At 46.6% G+C, this 16,794-nt stretch overlaps 2 protein-coding genes across 7 annotated transcripts in view; one reads left to right on the top strand and one right to left on the bottom strand.

Annotated features, from left to right (window-relative positions):
* GAK (cyclin G associated kinase) overlaps positions 1-4,578 on the bottom strand; it is a 64,009-nt gene extending 59,431 nt beyond the window's left edge. For all 4 annotated transcript variants that reach the window (XR_011649739.1, XR_011649740.1, XM_058301919.2 and 1 more), the window contains exon 1: positions 4,273-4,578. Coding sequence is in view for 2 of the 4 variants with exons in the window: in XM_058301919.2 (XP_058157902.1) it covers positions 4,273-4,417 (145 nt within the window). In the remaining 2 variants the exon portion in view is untranslated. The remainder of the gene's footprint in view (positions 1-4,272) is intronic.
* Positions 4,579-4,624: 46 nt separating this feature from the next.
* TMEM175 (transmembrane protein 175) overlaps positions 4,625-16,794 on the top strand; it is a 71,043-nt gene continuing 58,873 nt past the window's right edge. The window contains exons 1-2 of one of the 3 annotated variants that reach the window (XM_058301905.2): positions 4,645-4,739; positions 5,232-5,343. Coding sequence is in view for 1 of the 3 variants with exons in the window: in XM_058301909.1 (XP_058157892.1) it covers positions 4,632-4,739 (108 nt within the window). In the remaining 2 variants the exon portion in view is untranslated. Of the gene's footprint in view, positions 4,740-5,231; positions 5,344-16,794 lie in introns of all 3 variants that reach the window. The other 2 variants (XM_058301909.1, XM_058301914.1) reach the window with 2 other exon arrangements.

Genomic DNA, 16,794 nt, shown 5'->3' with positions numbered 1-16,794 from the left:
GACACCTGCCTGAAGCAGGCCGCATTCTCCAGACTTACACCCGCGACCCAGGTCCCTGCAGAGAAGGCTGAGGACAGGAGGACAGGGAACCAGCCGGGGGCAGACAGCGGCGGCATCCTGGTGGCGCACACTGCACTAACGTGTGCCTTGTGCCAAGAGCAGGAACCACGGGTGACACGTGCCCGCCACAAAAAAATCCAGAGCTGTGCCCCCTCGCACAGCTCCCCGCCGTCCTCCTCACTGCCTCCCAGGGCGCCAGCCTGGCGAGGGCTCTCCCCCCTCGGACGAAATCCTACATGGGCACCAAAGTGGCTTCTTTGACTTCTATACATGCCACAGGCCCACCCCAGGTGGACTCGGGCCACAGGCAGCTGCGGATGCCAGACCCCAAGGGCGAGGCACGCCTGCTGGGGCAGGGGCTCAGGGCAGGCCTTCGGACGTGAGGGTGGAGGACGGCATCCCAGTGGCCACAGTGCGGCCCGGCGTTTAGGTCACACCCACATCCTGTGCCTGCAGACTGCTGCAGCCACCCCTTACATCCACGCCATTTATTAACAAAAACATTGCATTATCTGTACTAACTGGTTTGAAACAAGGCACATGACCAGCAATTTTGCTTTGATCATAGATATTACCTTAGTAAACTTCCATTATCTGAGAGACGACTTATTTATGGGCAGGGGGGGCTGGCTGCAGCAGACCCCTCCCCAACACCTCACAGGTGACCCTTCCACAGCTGAGTACACAGTCAAAGCCCACCACCCTAAGAAACACCTGCTTGTTCAAGTCCCCTCACCTCCCGCACTGCTAAGACAGCTCTTGATGCTTCCTTCCTGTTACGGGGATAAAAAGCCCTGCATCCGGTATGGGATCCTGTATGGTGCGCATGACTGTTGCGTAAACTCACAACTTCTCTAATTATTAACAAGAGAAGTGCTGCATCTAGACCCATCGATTCTGGGAGCTGGAACGTAGCAGTGCAAAGCACGGCAGCCCTGCCCGCAGGAGAAGCACAAGCAATAATCACACAAATGAGCAAGAGAGCTCAGGGATGCTAAGAGCTGTGCAGGCTCCAGAGCCAGCGGCCCACCCCAGACCCTGCGGCAAAGCCCTGGCTCCCGGCACTCTGTGGGGTCTGGAGAAGAGAAGATGGTGGTGTTTGCAGCACCAGCCATGGAGCGGCCCTGCACTCAGCGCTTGAGGCCCAGGGTTGGTAAAGAGGCAATGGTGACAAAGTCGTGACACAGTCAGGACAACACTGCCACCCAGGGGCCCCGGTGCTTGGCGCACGTCCTGGTGGGAAGAAAGACGGACGACAGCGTTAGTGTGCCACCGCTGCTTAAGGGTCTACTTGTGACACTGTTGAGAGCACACTGTTCTGCAGACACTTGGAGAGGCCTGGGCCCAATATGGTATCCGCCACCGGGCTGGCTTTGGGAGGGTTCTGAGACCGGCCACCAAGCCCCGCAGCATGGCGCAGTCCCTGCAGCCTCCACCCCAGTCCAGAGCACCAGGCCCCAGACCAGGAGCCCGGAAGGCAAGGGAGGAGCCTGCAAGGGCACCCGGGCTGCCCGCCCAGAGCGAGACCAGAGAAGCCAGCACAGAGGAAGTGTGCGCCGGGGCCACAGTGCCACAGGTTCTGAGAGAAGACCGACGCTTGAGCAGGATCTCAGGTTTGGCTAATAACCCCCCCTGCCGCTCAGAGCTTGCAGGGAACACAAGGGTGGAAAGCCTTTGTGACTGAGGCTACATGTAACAGCTAATCAAATACAATGGAACTGGATACTTTCAGGGGAATTGTGTAACAGCTAGATAGCTTCCTGTTGTCTTTATAAAGTACTACTCCATGCATTATCCCAGCTGATGTCCAAAACGGTAAAACCACAGAGGAAAAATTTAAGCCAGCCTTCGTGAAGTCAGAGTCGCCTTCTTGGAGCCAACTTGGCAGCAGTGATCCAATGTGGTAAGAAGCCGCAGCACACAGAACCCACACCACGAGGGCACAGGGCCTCCCGGGGTTCCAGAATGCCTCGGGCCGGACATGTCGGATGTACACTCGGATATCAGCTTTTTAAAAAATGTGATAATTTAGAAGAAATTTTTAAAAGATTAGAAGGTCCTGCCCAGCAACCCATATCATGCCACAGGTCCAAAATCAAAAATGCCATGGAAACAAAGTTTTTTTCCCCTAACTCCTTTGGTTGCAAAATCTGAGACAAACCACCATGAAGGCTATTTACACACTACCCAACCTACAATGAGAATATTTATTCACTTAATTTTAGAAAATATTAGTGTATTTGATTACTTTCCCAACTCCACCAGGAGTATGCCATGATATACAGGATGTACATTGTATTATCTAAAACCAGAAAAATTTGGAATCTTTAAACATCTGGTCCAAAGAATTTCAGATTACAAATGTCCACAGAGGACATCTTGCATTCCCACAACCCATGTTCTAAGGTTGCTATGTAGACAATAACTTTAGCATTTTTATGTAAATTATGCAAATTTACTATTTAGGTTTCTTACCCGATTTCAGTTCAGAAAGAAGCTTCAAAATGCTTTAGAAGCTGCAAGCCACCCCTTAAGTTTCAAAGGAGGAAATCTATACCTCATAATTGCATGGGTTATCTTTATATCCTGACTTGCCTAGATAGCAAAGAGAAGCAAGTTCTTTTGCATAATGACCATAGTGTCGGGCCACACTTCCGGGGTGCTAAGAGATGGGCGTGACCTTTCTTCTTCACTTGGCCATGCACCTCCCTTCCGCAGGGTCCCTCCTGGCCTGGCCCAGCACCCACTCCCTGCCTGACAAGGTCACTCTTCAAGGCCAGGCATGGCTGCCTTGCTCAGTGCAGTGGCCCTGGACCCCCACTACCTGCACTGCTGCAGGGCCTCTCAACACACACTGCCTTGCCCCTTGGTCACTAGAGTGTGTGTCTCACCGTAAGCTCCAAAAGGGCAGAAACGATGTTCTGTACACTAGGAATTTCTAAAAGAATCAAGATAATTGCCTTGCGTTTTCAGAATACTCAAATTCATCTCGAATTCACCTGGGGAAACGCTCAAAGTTCTCAAGTGTGAGTACAGGGTTGGTCACCAACACCGAAGGAGGGAAGCCAGGGTCTTCCCGCCAAACACCCCCAGGTGAGCCTGCTTCTGACCACAGAGGGGGAGACTGTGGGGGAGACTGTGGGTGATGTTGCTAGGCCAAGGGGAGCAAAGAGCTCAGAAGGTCGGCCGAGTTTCCCGCCACGAGTCAAGCACAAAAGGCAGTAGGAGTGGCCACTTTGTGGACTGACCCTCCAGCCCCATGAGTGACCACGGACTGGAGAGTTTAGTCTACCATGTCGTTCAGTCCCTGCCCCAGTGCTTATGCAGCGGATTAAAATGGGGTTTCAGCACCAGCACCAAAGTCCACTGTGTTTAGCCAACAAACGCCACAGCAGGTGAAGCCTGACACACTCTGAGGGTACCACTGCACAAAACACAAGCAAAGTCTAGAAAGAAAGTGCGACTGCACTGATGTTGCTGGGTAAGTTCTGAATCAGGAAGGGGGAGAACATTCAGGAAACCACAAAGAGCGTAGAGACAGACCTGACTAAAGACTGACTGACCTGTCCAACCTGCAAGGCTCGGCGGTTGGGGTAACAGGGATTGGTTCTGTTCCTGGAAGTGACACGGAATCACAGTCAAATGCCCAGGGGCGTCAGGGGGGATCCCAGGGCTGCGGGACACAGCACCATCTGTCTACCTCTCAAATTACCCAGGCCGGGGTGACGGGCTCAGGGTGCGCCGCTACCACCACCGAAGGTCCTGGGACTTAAGAGAGCCAGGGCCCCACAGGCAGGGGCCGAGTCCTCCCGCCGCCGCCGCCCCGCAGCGGCCCTGCTGGAGGGAACGTCTCACCCGCAGGCTCCGCTTCCTGGACCTGGGTGTCCAACCCGCTGGCACCGCTTGCCCAGGCTCCCTGCCCGCGCCCCCAGCCCGCGGTCGCGCGCGCCGCAGCCCCGGGCCAGGCGCCTCCCGCCCCGCGCGCCCTGCAGCGCCCACCGCAGGTCGGCGCCCCGCGGCCACTTCCTGACCGGCCAGCCCGAAGCCCGGGCAGGGCCTTCCCGGGCCGGCGCACCCCGCGCCAGGGCCTTGGGGGCGGCCCCGCAGGCGCCCGGCGTGGCGGGACCCCCGCCCCAGCGCGCCTCGCCTGGCCCCGCGCCGCAGCGGCCGCTTCTCGGGAGCCCCGGCCCAGGCCGCCGCCGCCCGGCTCACCCTCGGCCAGGACCCGCCGCACCCGCAGCCGCAGCTCGCCCAGCTCCACCGTCTGCCCCACGAAGTCGCTCTGGTCGCGGCCGGCAGCGCCGCCCAGGGAGCCCGGGCCCGCCAGGAAGTCGAGAGCAGACTGCAGCAGCGACATGGCGGCGGCGGCGCGGCCCGGGGCAGCCCGAGGGGCCGGGCTCGGGCTCAGGTCCGCCCGGCGCGCTCAGCGACCGCCGGCCCGCGGAGCCGCCATCTTCCGCCCGGCGCCATGACGTAAGCGCGTCAGCGCGCGCGTCAGCGCGACGTGGCCCCGCCCCCGCTGGCTGCGGGGAGGGCCGGCGCCTCACTTCCGCCGCGCGGCCGGGGCGCGCATGCGCGCACACGCCTGCCGAGGGTGGACTTCCGGCTGCGGCGCTCAAGGTGCCGGGCTGTCCCGAGCCCAGACGCGCGGAGGAGGGGCCGCCGCGATTCCCGCGCAGGTACTTGTGTCCCCCCGCCCAGCTCCTGACCGAGCCCACGTGGACTCGTGGCGCCCAGATAAACTGTCGTTTTGCGGACGCTGGCCGCGCGTTTTGTCATCCCCTGGGCGGAGTCCGTCTTCCCCTTCCGCTGGCACTCGTCTGGGACCGGGGAATGTGAACGGTTCCCCCGCAGGCTGGGAGTGAGGGGACAGTGGGTTAATGTCAGCAAGCACTCAGGAGACGCTGAGTTTTTACCTGGTAGATATTTAAGTCTCCTGTGACACTCAGGAGGATTGGTAAGCGCCATCGAAGGTGCCTCCGTCTGTTGGCTAAACCCGGTCAGGACAGCCAGGCACCTTCCAGGTGAGAGAAAACTACGGACAGTAACTAAGACAATCGCTTCCTCCAGGCCAGTCTGGGCTAGGGCCATGACTAATAATTTTTGCCACTTTGGGCAACCACACTACATAAGTGGTCATCAATGTCCATTTGCAACCTGCTGTTTTCCAGGTTAAAGCCCTTGAAAGAAGCATAACATCCAGTCATTTGGAGGGTGTGGTGGTTTGGTGCCATATGTACCCCCAGAGAAGTGTGTTCTTAAAGCTAATCCGCTTCTGTGGCTGTAAGTAGGACCTTTTGATGTTTTGTGGCCCACCTTAATCAGGATAGGTCTTAATTCTATTACTGGAGTCCTTTATAAGAGAATGGAAATCAGACAGAGAGAAAGCCATGGAAGCAAGATGCGGAAGGTAAAGAACCTGGAAGAAAAGTGAGAGACCAGCAGATGCTACCATATGCCTGGCCATGTGGCAGAGGAGCCAAGGATCACTGGCAGCCTGTCTTCAGGAAGACAGCTTCTCCTTAATAATGCTTGATTTGGACATTTTCTCAGCCTCAAAACTGTAAGCTAATAAATCCGCATTGTCTAAGCCAACCCATTTCATGGTATTTGATGGACAAACCTAGGAAAGTAAAACCGAGTGAAAAGGTCATCTGTGGGTGCAGATGGCCCACAGACAAGTTGGTTTTTTTGGTGAGATGGGGGAGAGTTGGCCCACAGAGTTTTTTTTAAAAGATGAGGATGTATAAATTTTTAAAATCCACATTTTTCCACTTCTGTAGAAAAATCAGATCTGGCAACATTGAGCCCATAACCCTGTATGTCACCAGTCATCTAGAGCTGTCCCCGTTAGGTGGGACACACAGTCTTCACTTAGCTCACATGACTCTTTTATGTTACCTGCTTGAATCCTCTAGGAGTTGAGGTTACAACTCCTAGTATAGTGTATTTATTCTTAAACTCAAAAAGAGGTTCTAAAGCTTAAATCACCATCTTAACTTTTCCAGAATTTCAAGCTATTAAAATCTTTCCAACACAGGCTAACATATCTTTTTCATCAAAACATAATAACAGTGGCATAATCTATATAGTGCCTTATTGCTTACAACACCCTTTAATAGACTGTTTCATTTTAATGATCCTAAAATATTTGTTTCCATTTTTTGGATGAAAAACATGCTCAAAAATATCATTACTTAGTGTCTTAGTCAGCCAAAGGGGTGCTGATGCAAAATACCGAAACTCTTGGCTTTTATAAAGACTATTATATCATGGAGCAAAGGAAAGTGGATGTTTCCAGGAAAAAGAAGGTGGCTAACAGTATGAAAAACCAGTTAGAAGTCAAGTAGAAAAAGGAATATACAGTGCATGTTAGATATAGCAACAGTGAAGTCATTGGTCAAGAACAGCATCAGTCGTGTTGGAAACTATACATTACCGTAAAGAGGGGAATAAAAAGATGATGAGATAGACATGGGAAGTGGAGATAACTTAGGAAGTTTGACTGTGGAGAAGAAGAGTGTGAGTTTGAGGGATGATTTATTGTGGTGTTTTAAGATGGGTGCTTCTTAGGCAGACCAAAAGCTGATAAAAGAGAGCCAGTAGAGAGGGAAGGGTTGCCAGTACAGAAGAGAGGAATAATAGATTAATGTTCCCTATAAGGTAGGATGTGTTTTAGTCAGCCAAAGGAGTGTTGATGCAACGTACCAGAAATCTGTTGGCATTTATTTGGGATAGAAGCTTACAGTCACAAGGCCGTAAAGCGTAAGGTACTTCCCTCACCAAAGTCTGTTGCCATGTGTTGGAGCAAGATGGCTGCCAGTCTCTGCTAGGGTTCAGCCTACCTCGCAAGCTTCTGGTCTCAGCTGTAGACTGGTATAAGGTTTCTCTCCGAGGGCTTGTTTCTTCCCAGGCTCAGCTGCTCTTCTCTCCACAAGGTCAGCTGTAGACTACCAGGCTCTCTCTCTTCCCTGGGCCTCTGCCATGTCTGTGGAGCCATCTCTATTCTCTTTGTTCTTCTCCTGTGTATTTACTTCCTGGGGCTGCAGCATCAAAACCCAAACTCTCCCCTCTGCCTTGTCATTTTCTCTGAGTCCCCACCCAGCAAGGGGACAGGGACTCAACGTCCTACTGACATGGCCCAATCAAAGCCCTAAGCATAATTTAATCAAGTAAAAGGGAAATCTCTGAAGTGAATGCAATCGAATATGCCCAGAGGAACAGACCAGTTTACAAACATAATGCAATATCTATTTTTTGAATCATAGATAATACCGAATTGCAACAGAAGGCAAATGATACCCAGAGTATAAGTGGAGAGATTTGCCTTGAATATAGGAAAAACACTTTTTCCATTGTAAGAAGAGAGAAAGAGGAGAGATGTGTTACAGTTTTAGGTATGTTTATCTGTTCGTTGGAACAAAGGTGAAAGAGTTCTCTGTTTGCTTCTGTTTTCACTGTGAATAAGGAAAAGAAAACATCTGGAAGTGAGAGGGGAGGTAAGAAAACCTAGAGTTTAAGCAGTGTGAAAAAGATCCAAAATACTTGTGGGAAACCTAGTGGGATAATTTACTAGAAAGCATGGTAGAATAAGGGCTCACTTGAGAATGGAGGTCAAAAATTTATACTGGTATGATCTAGGATCAGGTGGAGTTTTCTAAATCCTATAATTACTTTGGAAACTGGAGTCTGCCCAGGCTATTTCATCAGTATTTATGGAGCACCATTACTTACCTGGCACTTCATTAGATTCTGCACTAACTCCATACTAGTGCACATCTCTATCTCTAGGCCACTCGTTTCTCCTGAACTCTTAGACATTTGTTCTTAGATACCTAACCTCATCTAAAAATAAAATTGTGGTCTTAATCCCCAAACATGTTCCCCCATAGTAGATTTCATAGCAAAGAATATTACTAGGAACTGAGGGATCATTTCATAATGATGAAGGGGTAAATTAAAAGAATCTAACAGGGAAGCAGATGTGGCTCAATAAGTTGGGCACCTACCTATCACATGGGAAGTTGCGGGTTTGGGTCCCGGTACCTCCTAAAAGAAGACGAGCAGATGCTGCCTCCTACAGCAACAAGCTAGACAAGCTAGATGCCACCTCCCGCTGCAACGAGCAGATGCCAGAAGCCAGCAGATGCTGCAGCCCGCAGGGAGCAGATGTGGCTCAGGCCGCTGGGCACTTGCCTGTCATGTGGGAGGTCCCAGGTTCGGTTCCTGGTGCCTCCTGGAGAAGGTGAGCAAACATGAGCAGACAGATGAGAGAATCTTCTGACGGGGGAGGGGAAATAAATAAGGAAAAATAAAGTCAATAAGTCTTTTTAAAAAGGATCTAACAGTCTTAAATATTTATGCACGTAATTACAAAGCCTCAAAATACAAAGAAAAGTAAATATTAGGTCAGTGCAAAAATCACTGTGGTTTTGGACCATGAATTTTAAATCATTATAACTAGGCTGGAACACATCTTTATTAATTGAAATAGGAACCATTGCACCAACCATTTTTGCCAACGAGAAATAAGTTTGTGTATACCTGTAGCATAAAAATCCAAGCTTTGGGATTTAGTGAACTCTTGGAAAGCTTTTCTGCATCCTGCTGGTTGTGGAAGCGTTTTCCCTGCAGGAAGTTGTTGGGGTGCTTGAAGGAGGTGGTAGTCGGTTGGCAAGAGAGGTCAGGTGAACATGGTAGATGAGGCAAAACTTCACAGCCCAGTTTGTTCAACTTTTGAAGCGTTGGTTGTGCAATGTGCAGTTGGGTGTTGTCACGGAGAAGATTTGGGCCCTTTCTGTTGACCAATGCTGGCTGCAGGCGTTGCAGTTTTCAGTGCATCTCACTGATTTGCTGAGCATACTTCTCAGATGTAATGGTTTTGCTGGGATTCAGAAAGCTGTAGTGGATCAGACCAGCAGCAGAACACCAAGCAGTGACCATGATCTTTTTTTGGTGCAAGTTTGGCTTTGGGAAGTGTTTTGGAGCTTCTTCATGGTCCCACCACTGAGCTAATCGTCACCAGTTGTTCTATAAAATCCACTTTTTGTCACACATCACAATCTGATCAAGAAATATTAATAGTTTGTTGTAGAATAAAAGATGACGCTTCAAAATGACATTTTATAAAAATTTTTTGGTCAGCTCATGAGGTACACGCTTATCGAGCTTTTTCACCTTTCCCATTTGCTTCAAGTGCCAAACGACCATGAAATGGTAGACGTTGAGTTCTGCAACTTCTCGTGTAGTTGTAAGAGGATCAGCTTTGATGATTCTCTCAATTAGTCATTGTCAGCTTCCGATGGCCAGCCACTACACTCATCTTCAAGGCTCTTGTCTCCTTTGCAAAATTTCTTGAACCACCACTGCACTGTACGTTCCTTTGCAGTTCCTGGGCCAAATGTGTTGTTGATATTGTGAGTTGTCACCGCTGCTTTACAACCTATTTTGAACTCAAATAAGAAAATTGCTCAAATTTGCTTTTTCTCTGTCTTTTTCATAGTCTAAAATAAATATAAAATATATGGCAAGTAATAAGACATTAGGACAAAAATGTAAAGCAAGAAATACACATTAAAATGATATATGACATAACCACATTTAAGATGTATTCCAATATCAAATGGCAAATTTCAACAATGCAAAAACCACAGTTACTTTTGCACCAACCTAATAGATCTATAAGGAGAAATAAACAAATTCATGATTGTAATTGGAGATTTTATTACCCCTCTCTCAATAACTGATAGGGCAACTACACAAAAAATTACTAAGGGTATAGACTTTAACCAGTTTGACTACTAGACATTTATAGAACACTCCATACAATAACAGCAGAGTACAGTTTCTTTTTTCAAAGGCATGAAGAACATTTACCAAGAGAGCTCAGATTCTGTGCTATGACTCAGATATGTTCCCTGACTGCAATGGAATTAAGTTAGAATTCAATAACAATACTATCTGGAAAATCCTCAAAGTATTTGAAAATTAAGTAGCCCATTTTTAAATAACACATGGGGCAAAGAAAAAAGAAGAAATAAAAGGGAAAATTAGAAAAGACTTTGAAGTAAAGGAAAAGGCAGCATTTTAAAATTTGGGGGATGCCTTTAGTAACCTCAGCATCCATTTAAAAGAACTAGAAAAATAAGAGCAAATGAAACCCAAAGTAAGCATAATAAGGGAAAAAAAGGAGAGTAAATCAATGAAATAGAAAATAGATAAAAAAGAGAGAAAGCCAGCAAAACCAAACCTGTTTTTTGAGATCATAAAATTGAGAAGTCTCTGACCAGATTGAACAATAGAAAGAGAAGATGTAAACTGCCAGTATCAGGAATGCAGTAGATGACATAATTATTAAAAAGATAGTCACAATATCATGAACAATTTTATGCTAGTAAATTCAACAACTAACTGAACAAATTCCTTCAAAGACTGCATTAGTTTCCTACGGCTGGTATAACAAATTGAACTGGGTGGCTTAAAACATAAGAAACTTATTCCACAGTTCTGGAGACCAGGAGTCCAAAAACAAAGGTGCTAGCAGGGTTACGCTTTCAGAAATGTCTAGTGGAGGGGCCTTCCTTGTCTTTTCCAGTTCTAGTAGGCCCACTCAATCCTTGGCTTGTACATGCATCACTTCAATCTCTGCTTCCATTGTCACACGGTGCTCATTGTACCTTTTTCTTTTAAAGATTTATTTTTTATCTATTTCCTCCTGTTGTCTGCTCTTTGTGTCCATTCGCTGTGTGTTCTTCTGTGTTCGTTTGCCTTCTTGTCAGCAGCACCAGTAATCTGTGTCTTTTTGTTGCGTCATCTTGCTGGTCAGCTCTCCATGTGTGCAGCCCCACTCCTGGGCAGGCTGCACTTTTTTCACGTGGGGTGGCTCTCCTTGCGGGGCGCACTCCTTGTGCGTAGGGCCCCCCTACGTGGCTGACATCCCTGTGTGGCACGGCACTCCTTGCATGTATCAGCGCTGTGCATGGGCCATCTCACCACACAGGTCAGGAGGCCCTGGATTTGAACCCTGGACCTCCCATGTGGTAGGCGGACGCTCTATCAGTTGAGCCAAATCTGCTTCCCTCATTGTACTCTTAACAGCAACAGTTATGTTGAATGTAAAGCCCACCCTACTCCAGTATGGCCTCAAGTTACCTAATTGCATCTGTAAAGACTCTGTTTCCAAATAAGGCCACATGCACAGATACCAGGGCCTATGATTCCAACCTATCTTCCTGAAGGACACAGTTCAACCCACGACAGACATAAACAACCGAAACTCACTCAAGAAGAAAGAGATACCCTGAATACCTTTATATCTATTAAAAGAATTAAATTTATAATTTCCCTCAAAGAAAATGACCCCTACATGAGTTCACTGGGAATTCCACCAGACATTTAAAGGAAAAATAAAACCAATTCTACAGTAACTCTTAAAGAAAATTGAAGGAAGGGAATATTTATTTCCCAACACAGTCTATAAGGACAAAATTATTCCAATGCCAAAACTAGACAAAGACGTTACAAGCAAAGAATGCTACAGACTAATATTCCACAGGAGCATAGATAGAAAATTTAAAAAAAAAAACATTTTACGAAATTAAATCAAACACTTTATAAAATGGATAATGCATCACAACTACGTGGAGTTTATCCCAGGAATTCAAAATTGGCTCAACAGTTGAATTCATTTATTATCTCTAATAGGCTATTTGTGGATTCTTTGGGGTTTTTGACATATAGAATCACACCATCCAATATGGATGTTTTAGTTTACCAAAAGACTGCTGATGCAAAGTACCAGGAATGGGTAGACTCTTATAATGAAGATTTATTTAGGGTAAAAGCTTACAGTTCTTAAGCCATGAAATGTCCAGTGAAGGCTTCAACAGACACACTTTCTCACCAAAGTCAGCTGCCACGTGGTGAAGCAAGATGGCCCCTGATTTCTGCTGAGTACTTTCCTTTCCCCTCCAGAATCCACTATCTTCAGGAGCTCAGCTGTGGGCAACCAGGCATAGGGCTTGTCTCTTCCTGGCCTCCTCTGTCAGTCTCAACTGCTCTGCTTGCTTCTAGGGTTAAGCTATGAGCTATCAGGTATATGGCTTATCTCTCCATGGCCTCAGCTCTTTGAGCTTCTTGGGTTTTCTCCTTCCAGGTTGGCTGTGGGTGAAACTGAACTGCTTTCTCATACATTGCAGGATCAAATGCAGTGCCTCCCTTTTCCTGTTTGTGTCTCTGTGTCCATTTTTATCAGACCCAGCAAGAGGATGGAGACTTAACCTGAGTCCTGCCTCACTGATACAGTCCAATCAGAAGGGCCTCACACTCACAGGAATGGATTAGTTCACAAACATAATATTTCTCTTTTTGAGATTCATAAAATACTTTCAAACTGCCACAGATGTCTTATTTCTTTTCATTTTTTCCCTTAATTACTCTAAGACTTCCAGTACATTGTTGAATAATATAATGTGGCAACTCTAGAAATCAGATTCCGCGCGCCTCCCTCCACCCCCCAGGGATTACTGTTGTTTCTTATTGGTCTACAGCCATCTCTTTATTTGGTGACTTTTACTAACTCTTTTTGCAAAGATCATTATTCCTTGTCATGTATAGTCACTGAAGTCTCTGTTCCTTTTTCTCCATAGTCAACCAGTAGTCAGTCTTACAGAGACTGCTTAAATACCCATATACAGTAAGAAAAGGGGAGAAAAGGATTGTTTCTTTAAACTCCTCCCAACAGATGCCACCCAGGAAGTCCTTTCGCCTGATGTGGTTGAAATAATGGCTAGCCCTTCGCCATGCCCTCAGTGACCAACCAGGCAGATCAAAACACACAACTCCAATTTTTGGAGGAAAAGATTGTTATCAACCCTGGCACCAGCAATTGCATCAGGAATGTGAGTTTCCATTCCCATGGCTGCCTACCACAAAATGCTGAAATTTACCAGCCTCTTTCTTTGTCTGGCATGCTCCTGGATTCTAACAGCTTTTGACTAGACTCCAGAGTTCCAAATAGTTGAAACTGACATTTCTTGCCAGCTCAATAATTATTTCAGTGGGCTCTGGCTCTTCCTACTCTACATCTGCGTAACTTCACTATCTGGTCGAGTGACTTTACAAAGTACAAAGTTAATTTAGGGCGGTATAGCAGTTTGATATGGTTATGACTTCCAAAAATAGTTATTGGATTATGTTTGTAATCTGGTCTGTACCTGGGTTTGATTAAGTTATGATTAGGGCTTTGATTGGGCCACATCCTTAGGGTGTTGAGTCTCTTTCTTTCTTTGTCTCTTTCTTTGTCTGGCATGCTCCTGGATTCTAACAGCTTTTGACTAGACTCCAGAGTTCCAAATAGTTGAAACTGACATTTCTTGCCAGCTCAATAATTATTTCAGTGGGCTCTGGCTCTTCCTACTCTACATCTGTGTAACTTCACTATCTGGTCGAGTGACTTTACAAAGTACAAAGTTAATTTAGGGCGGTATAGCAGTTTGATATGGTTATGACTTCCAAAAATAGATATTGGATTATGTTTGTAATCTGGTCTGTACCTGGGTTTGATTAAGTTATGATTAGGGCTTTGATTGGGCCACATCCTTAGGGTGTTGAGTCCCCACCCGCCTTGGGGAAGATATGGCAAAGTACAGAGTTGAGGGTTGATTTTGCAGTTTTGATGTTACAGTTTGATGCTGAAGCCTTAAGCTGGAGCCCTGGGAAGTAAGCACCACACAGGAAAGAGAAGCCAGCCTCAGGAAGAGAGGAACACCGAGCCCAGAGAGAAGCAAGCACTGGGAAGAGAGGAACCCTGAACCCAGAAAGAAACAAGACCCTGGAAGAGAGGAACCCAGGAAGCCTGAACCCTCACAGCCGTCAGCAGCCATCTTACTCCAACACATGAAAATAGACTTCGATGAGGGAAGTAACCTATGTTTTATGGCCGAGTATCTGTAAGCTCCTACCCCAAATAAATACCCTTTATAAAAACCAACCAATTTCTGGTATTTTGCATCAGCACCCCTTTGGGTCACTAATACAGGGGAAAAATAGAGTCTTTTCAAAAATGGTTTTGGAAATATAGATCTATATGTAAGCAAAATGAACATCTTAACTTTATCTTGTACCATATGTGAAATTAACTAAAAGTGGAACATAGATTGAAATGCAAGATCTGAAAGTATAAAACTATGAGCAAACATAATAAAATATTTGATGCTTTCTATGGGGTTTTTAGATATGGAACCAAAAGAATGATCCATGAAAGAAAAACATAGGTAAATTGAATTTCATCAAAATTAAGAGCAGCTGCTCTTCAAAATACACTGTTGAGAAAATGAAATAAACAGCCCAAATGGAAAAAAAATACTTGCAGGTCACATATCTGACAAAGGACTTGTATTCAAAATATATCAAAGAATTCTCAAATGTTCAATGTCATCAATCATTAGGAAAATGAAAAATTTTTTAAGTTATTTTTTTAAAAAGATACATAGATCACACAAAAAGTTACATTAAAAAATATGAGATTCCCATATACCCCACTTTCCACTCACCCCCATTCCTCCCATATTAACAGCCCTCTTTCATCATTGTGGCACATTCATTGCATTTGATGAATACATTTTGGAGCACTACTACACAGCATGGATTATAGTTTACATTGTAATTTACACTCTCCCCCAGTCCATTCAGTGGGTTATGGCAGGACTTATAATGTCCTGCATCTGTCCCTGCAATATCATTCATGACAACTCCAAGTCCTGAAAATGCCCCCATATCAAACCTCTTCTTCCCTCTCCCCACCCTCAGCAACTCCTGTGGCCACTGTCTCCACATCAATGATAGAATTTCTTCCATTGCCAGAGTCACAATAATTCTACAGTAGTATATACCAGAAGTCCACTCTAATCTATATTTTATTTCTCCATTCTGAGGACCCTGGGGTGGCTATGTCCACTTCACCTCTAAATCGAGAGGGGGCTTAGATCCCACATGGCTGATGGATGGGATTCTCTTGCTTGCAGCTGTAGACTCTCAGTTCCCTGGTGTGGTGGTTGACCATCCTCACCTCCATGTTAGCTGACCTGGGTAAGTTCAATGAACCTGAGAGTAGGTGTTGCAATGCTGCTGAGGCTCAGGACCCAGCTGGCACATGGACAGTCCAGAGATTCAAATCTCCCAAGCATCCACCAACCCCAGTGCCAACCACAGGTTCAGTAAAAGTGACAGAATGGGCATGTATAGAGAGGTCACATCTGAGTTCAACTCTATCCCACTCAGGAGGACAAATTCCAAAATAGGGTCCACTGGTAAGGCACTGAACTCCAGAGCTATCTGCCATGCCCGTAGGACCTGGGTGTCTCTGTAGCCTTCAGGCGCACCAGTACCTTGGGTTGTATCTACTTTGGCTGTCTCTGGGATCCTGCTTAGACGTGTAAGCGTGATCCCTCTGAGAACCTCCTGGCTCATTTTGAAGTCTCTTAGCCATATAAACTCAGTTTTCTTTACCATTTCCCCCTTTTATTCAAGGTCTTTTTATAGTTGCATCACCAGCTGGTGCTTGGTAGTAATCTTTCAGTTGCAGGGAGGCTTATCCCTGGGAGTCATGTCCCACACTGGGGGGAAGGTAATGCATTTACATGCTGAGTTTGGCTTAGAGAGTAGCCACATTTGAGCAACATGGAGGCTGTCAGTAGGTAACAGGTACCCTGAAGCTCTAGGCCTAGTTGAAATTTCAGGCGCACAAGCTTATAAGCATAGTCCTTGGCATCAAGGGCCCATCATTGGACCATCCTTCTTTGGTCATTGCCCTTGCTCTTGGGGGATTGTTGCTATTCCATTGGGGAATATGACAGAGTTCCCCTGGGTGGAAACTCAGCACTCCCTCAGTTGTTGTGTGTAACTCTACCCACTATGACAATACTCAGTGAACATCTCAACATGTTTATATATCCAATGTGCATGCCCTGGAGAATTCCCTCCCACCAGTGCATCCCCCATCAATGACACCCCTCACACTGCTCTTCCCCTGCCATAGTTTAACCCCTCTGTGATCCAAAAGGAAAATGCAAATTAATGAAGATAATACTATTAACTAGAATATCTAAAATGGAGAATACTGAACATACCGAGTGTTTATGAGAGTGTTTAACAACTGAGGCTCTCAAAGATTGATAATGGGAAAATAGTTTGACAGTTTCTTAAAAAGTTAAGAAATACGACCCAGTCATCATACTCCTGCATATTTAATCAAGGAACAGGAGGACTTCCAGGAAGATAACAGACTAGAAACACACGGACTCTCTTCAGAGAAATAGCTAGAGGACAGGCTGAACAGCCTGGAAAAATATCTTCTGGGGTTTAGGACACCAGGCAAAGGCAGAACACCACCCAGAGGAGAGAGGGACAAAGACGGGAAATCGTGAAAACAGAACTGTGAGTTAAAACCAGCGGCTGCTGCTGCTAGCACCCTCCCCCATACTAAAGACACATTAGAATTCTCAGGCCTCTGGGCCTGCGGCTACAGACAAAGGGGGCTCTAGGGTTCCACCACCCCAGGGAAGGAGAGAGAGGACACAGCCTAAGGCTGGCTCAGCTTCTAACCCACAAATTTGGTCTGCTTTGTCCCACCAACCCTTCCAGGCTGGATGGAGCTGTGCCATTGTTTGCCTTGACTTTCCCAATCAATCTCCTTCTCTACTAATGGGGACTGATTGTTGAGGACACAGAGGGGAG

Source organism: Dasypus novemcinctus, chromosome 1 (assembly GCF_030445035.2).
Source record: "Dasypus novemcinctus isolate mDasNov1 chromosome 1, mDasNov1.1.hap2, whole genome shotgun sequence".
NCBI classification, from domain to species: Eukaryota; Metazoa; Chordata; class Mammalia; order Cingulata; family Dasypodidae; genus Dasypus; species Dasypus novemcinctus.
This window is presented reverse-complemented; position numbering and strand designations above follow the sequence as displayed.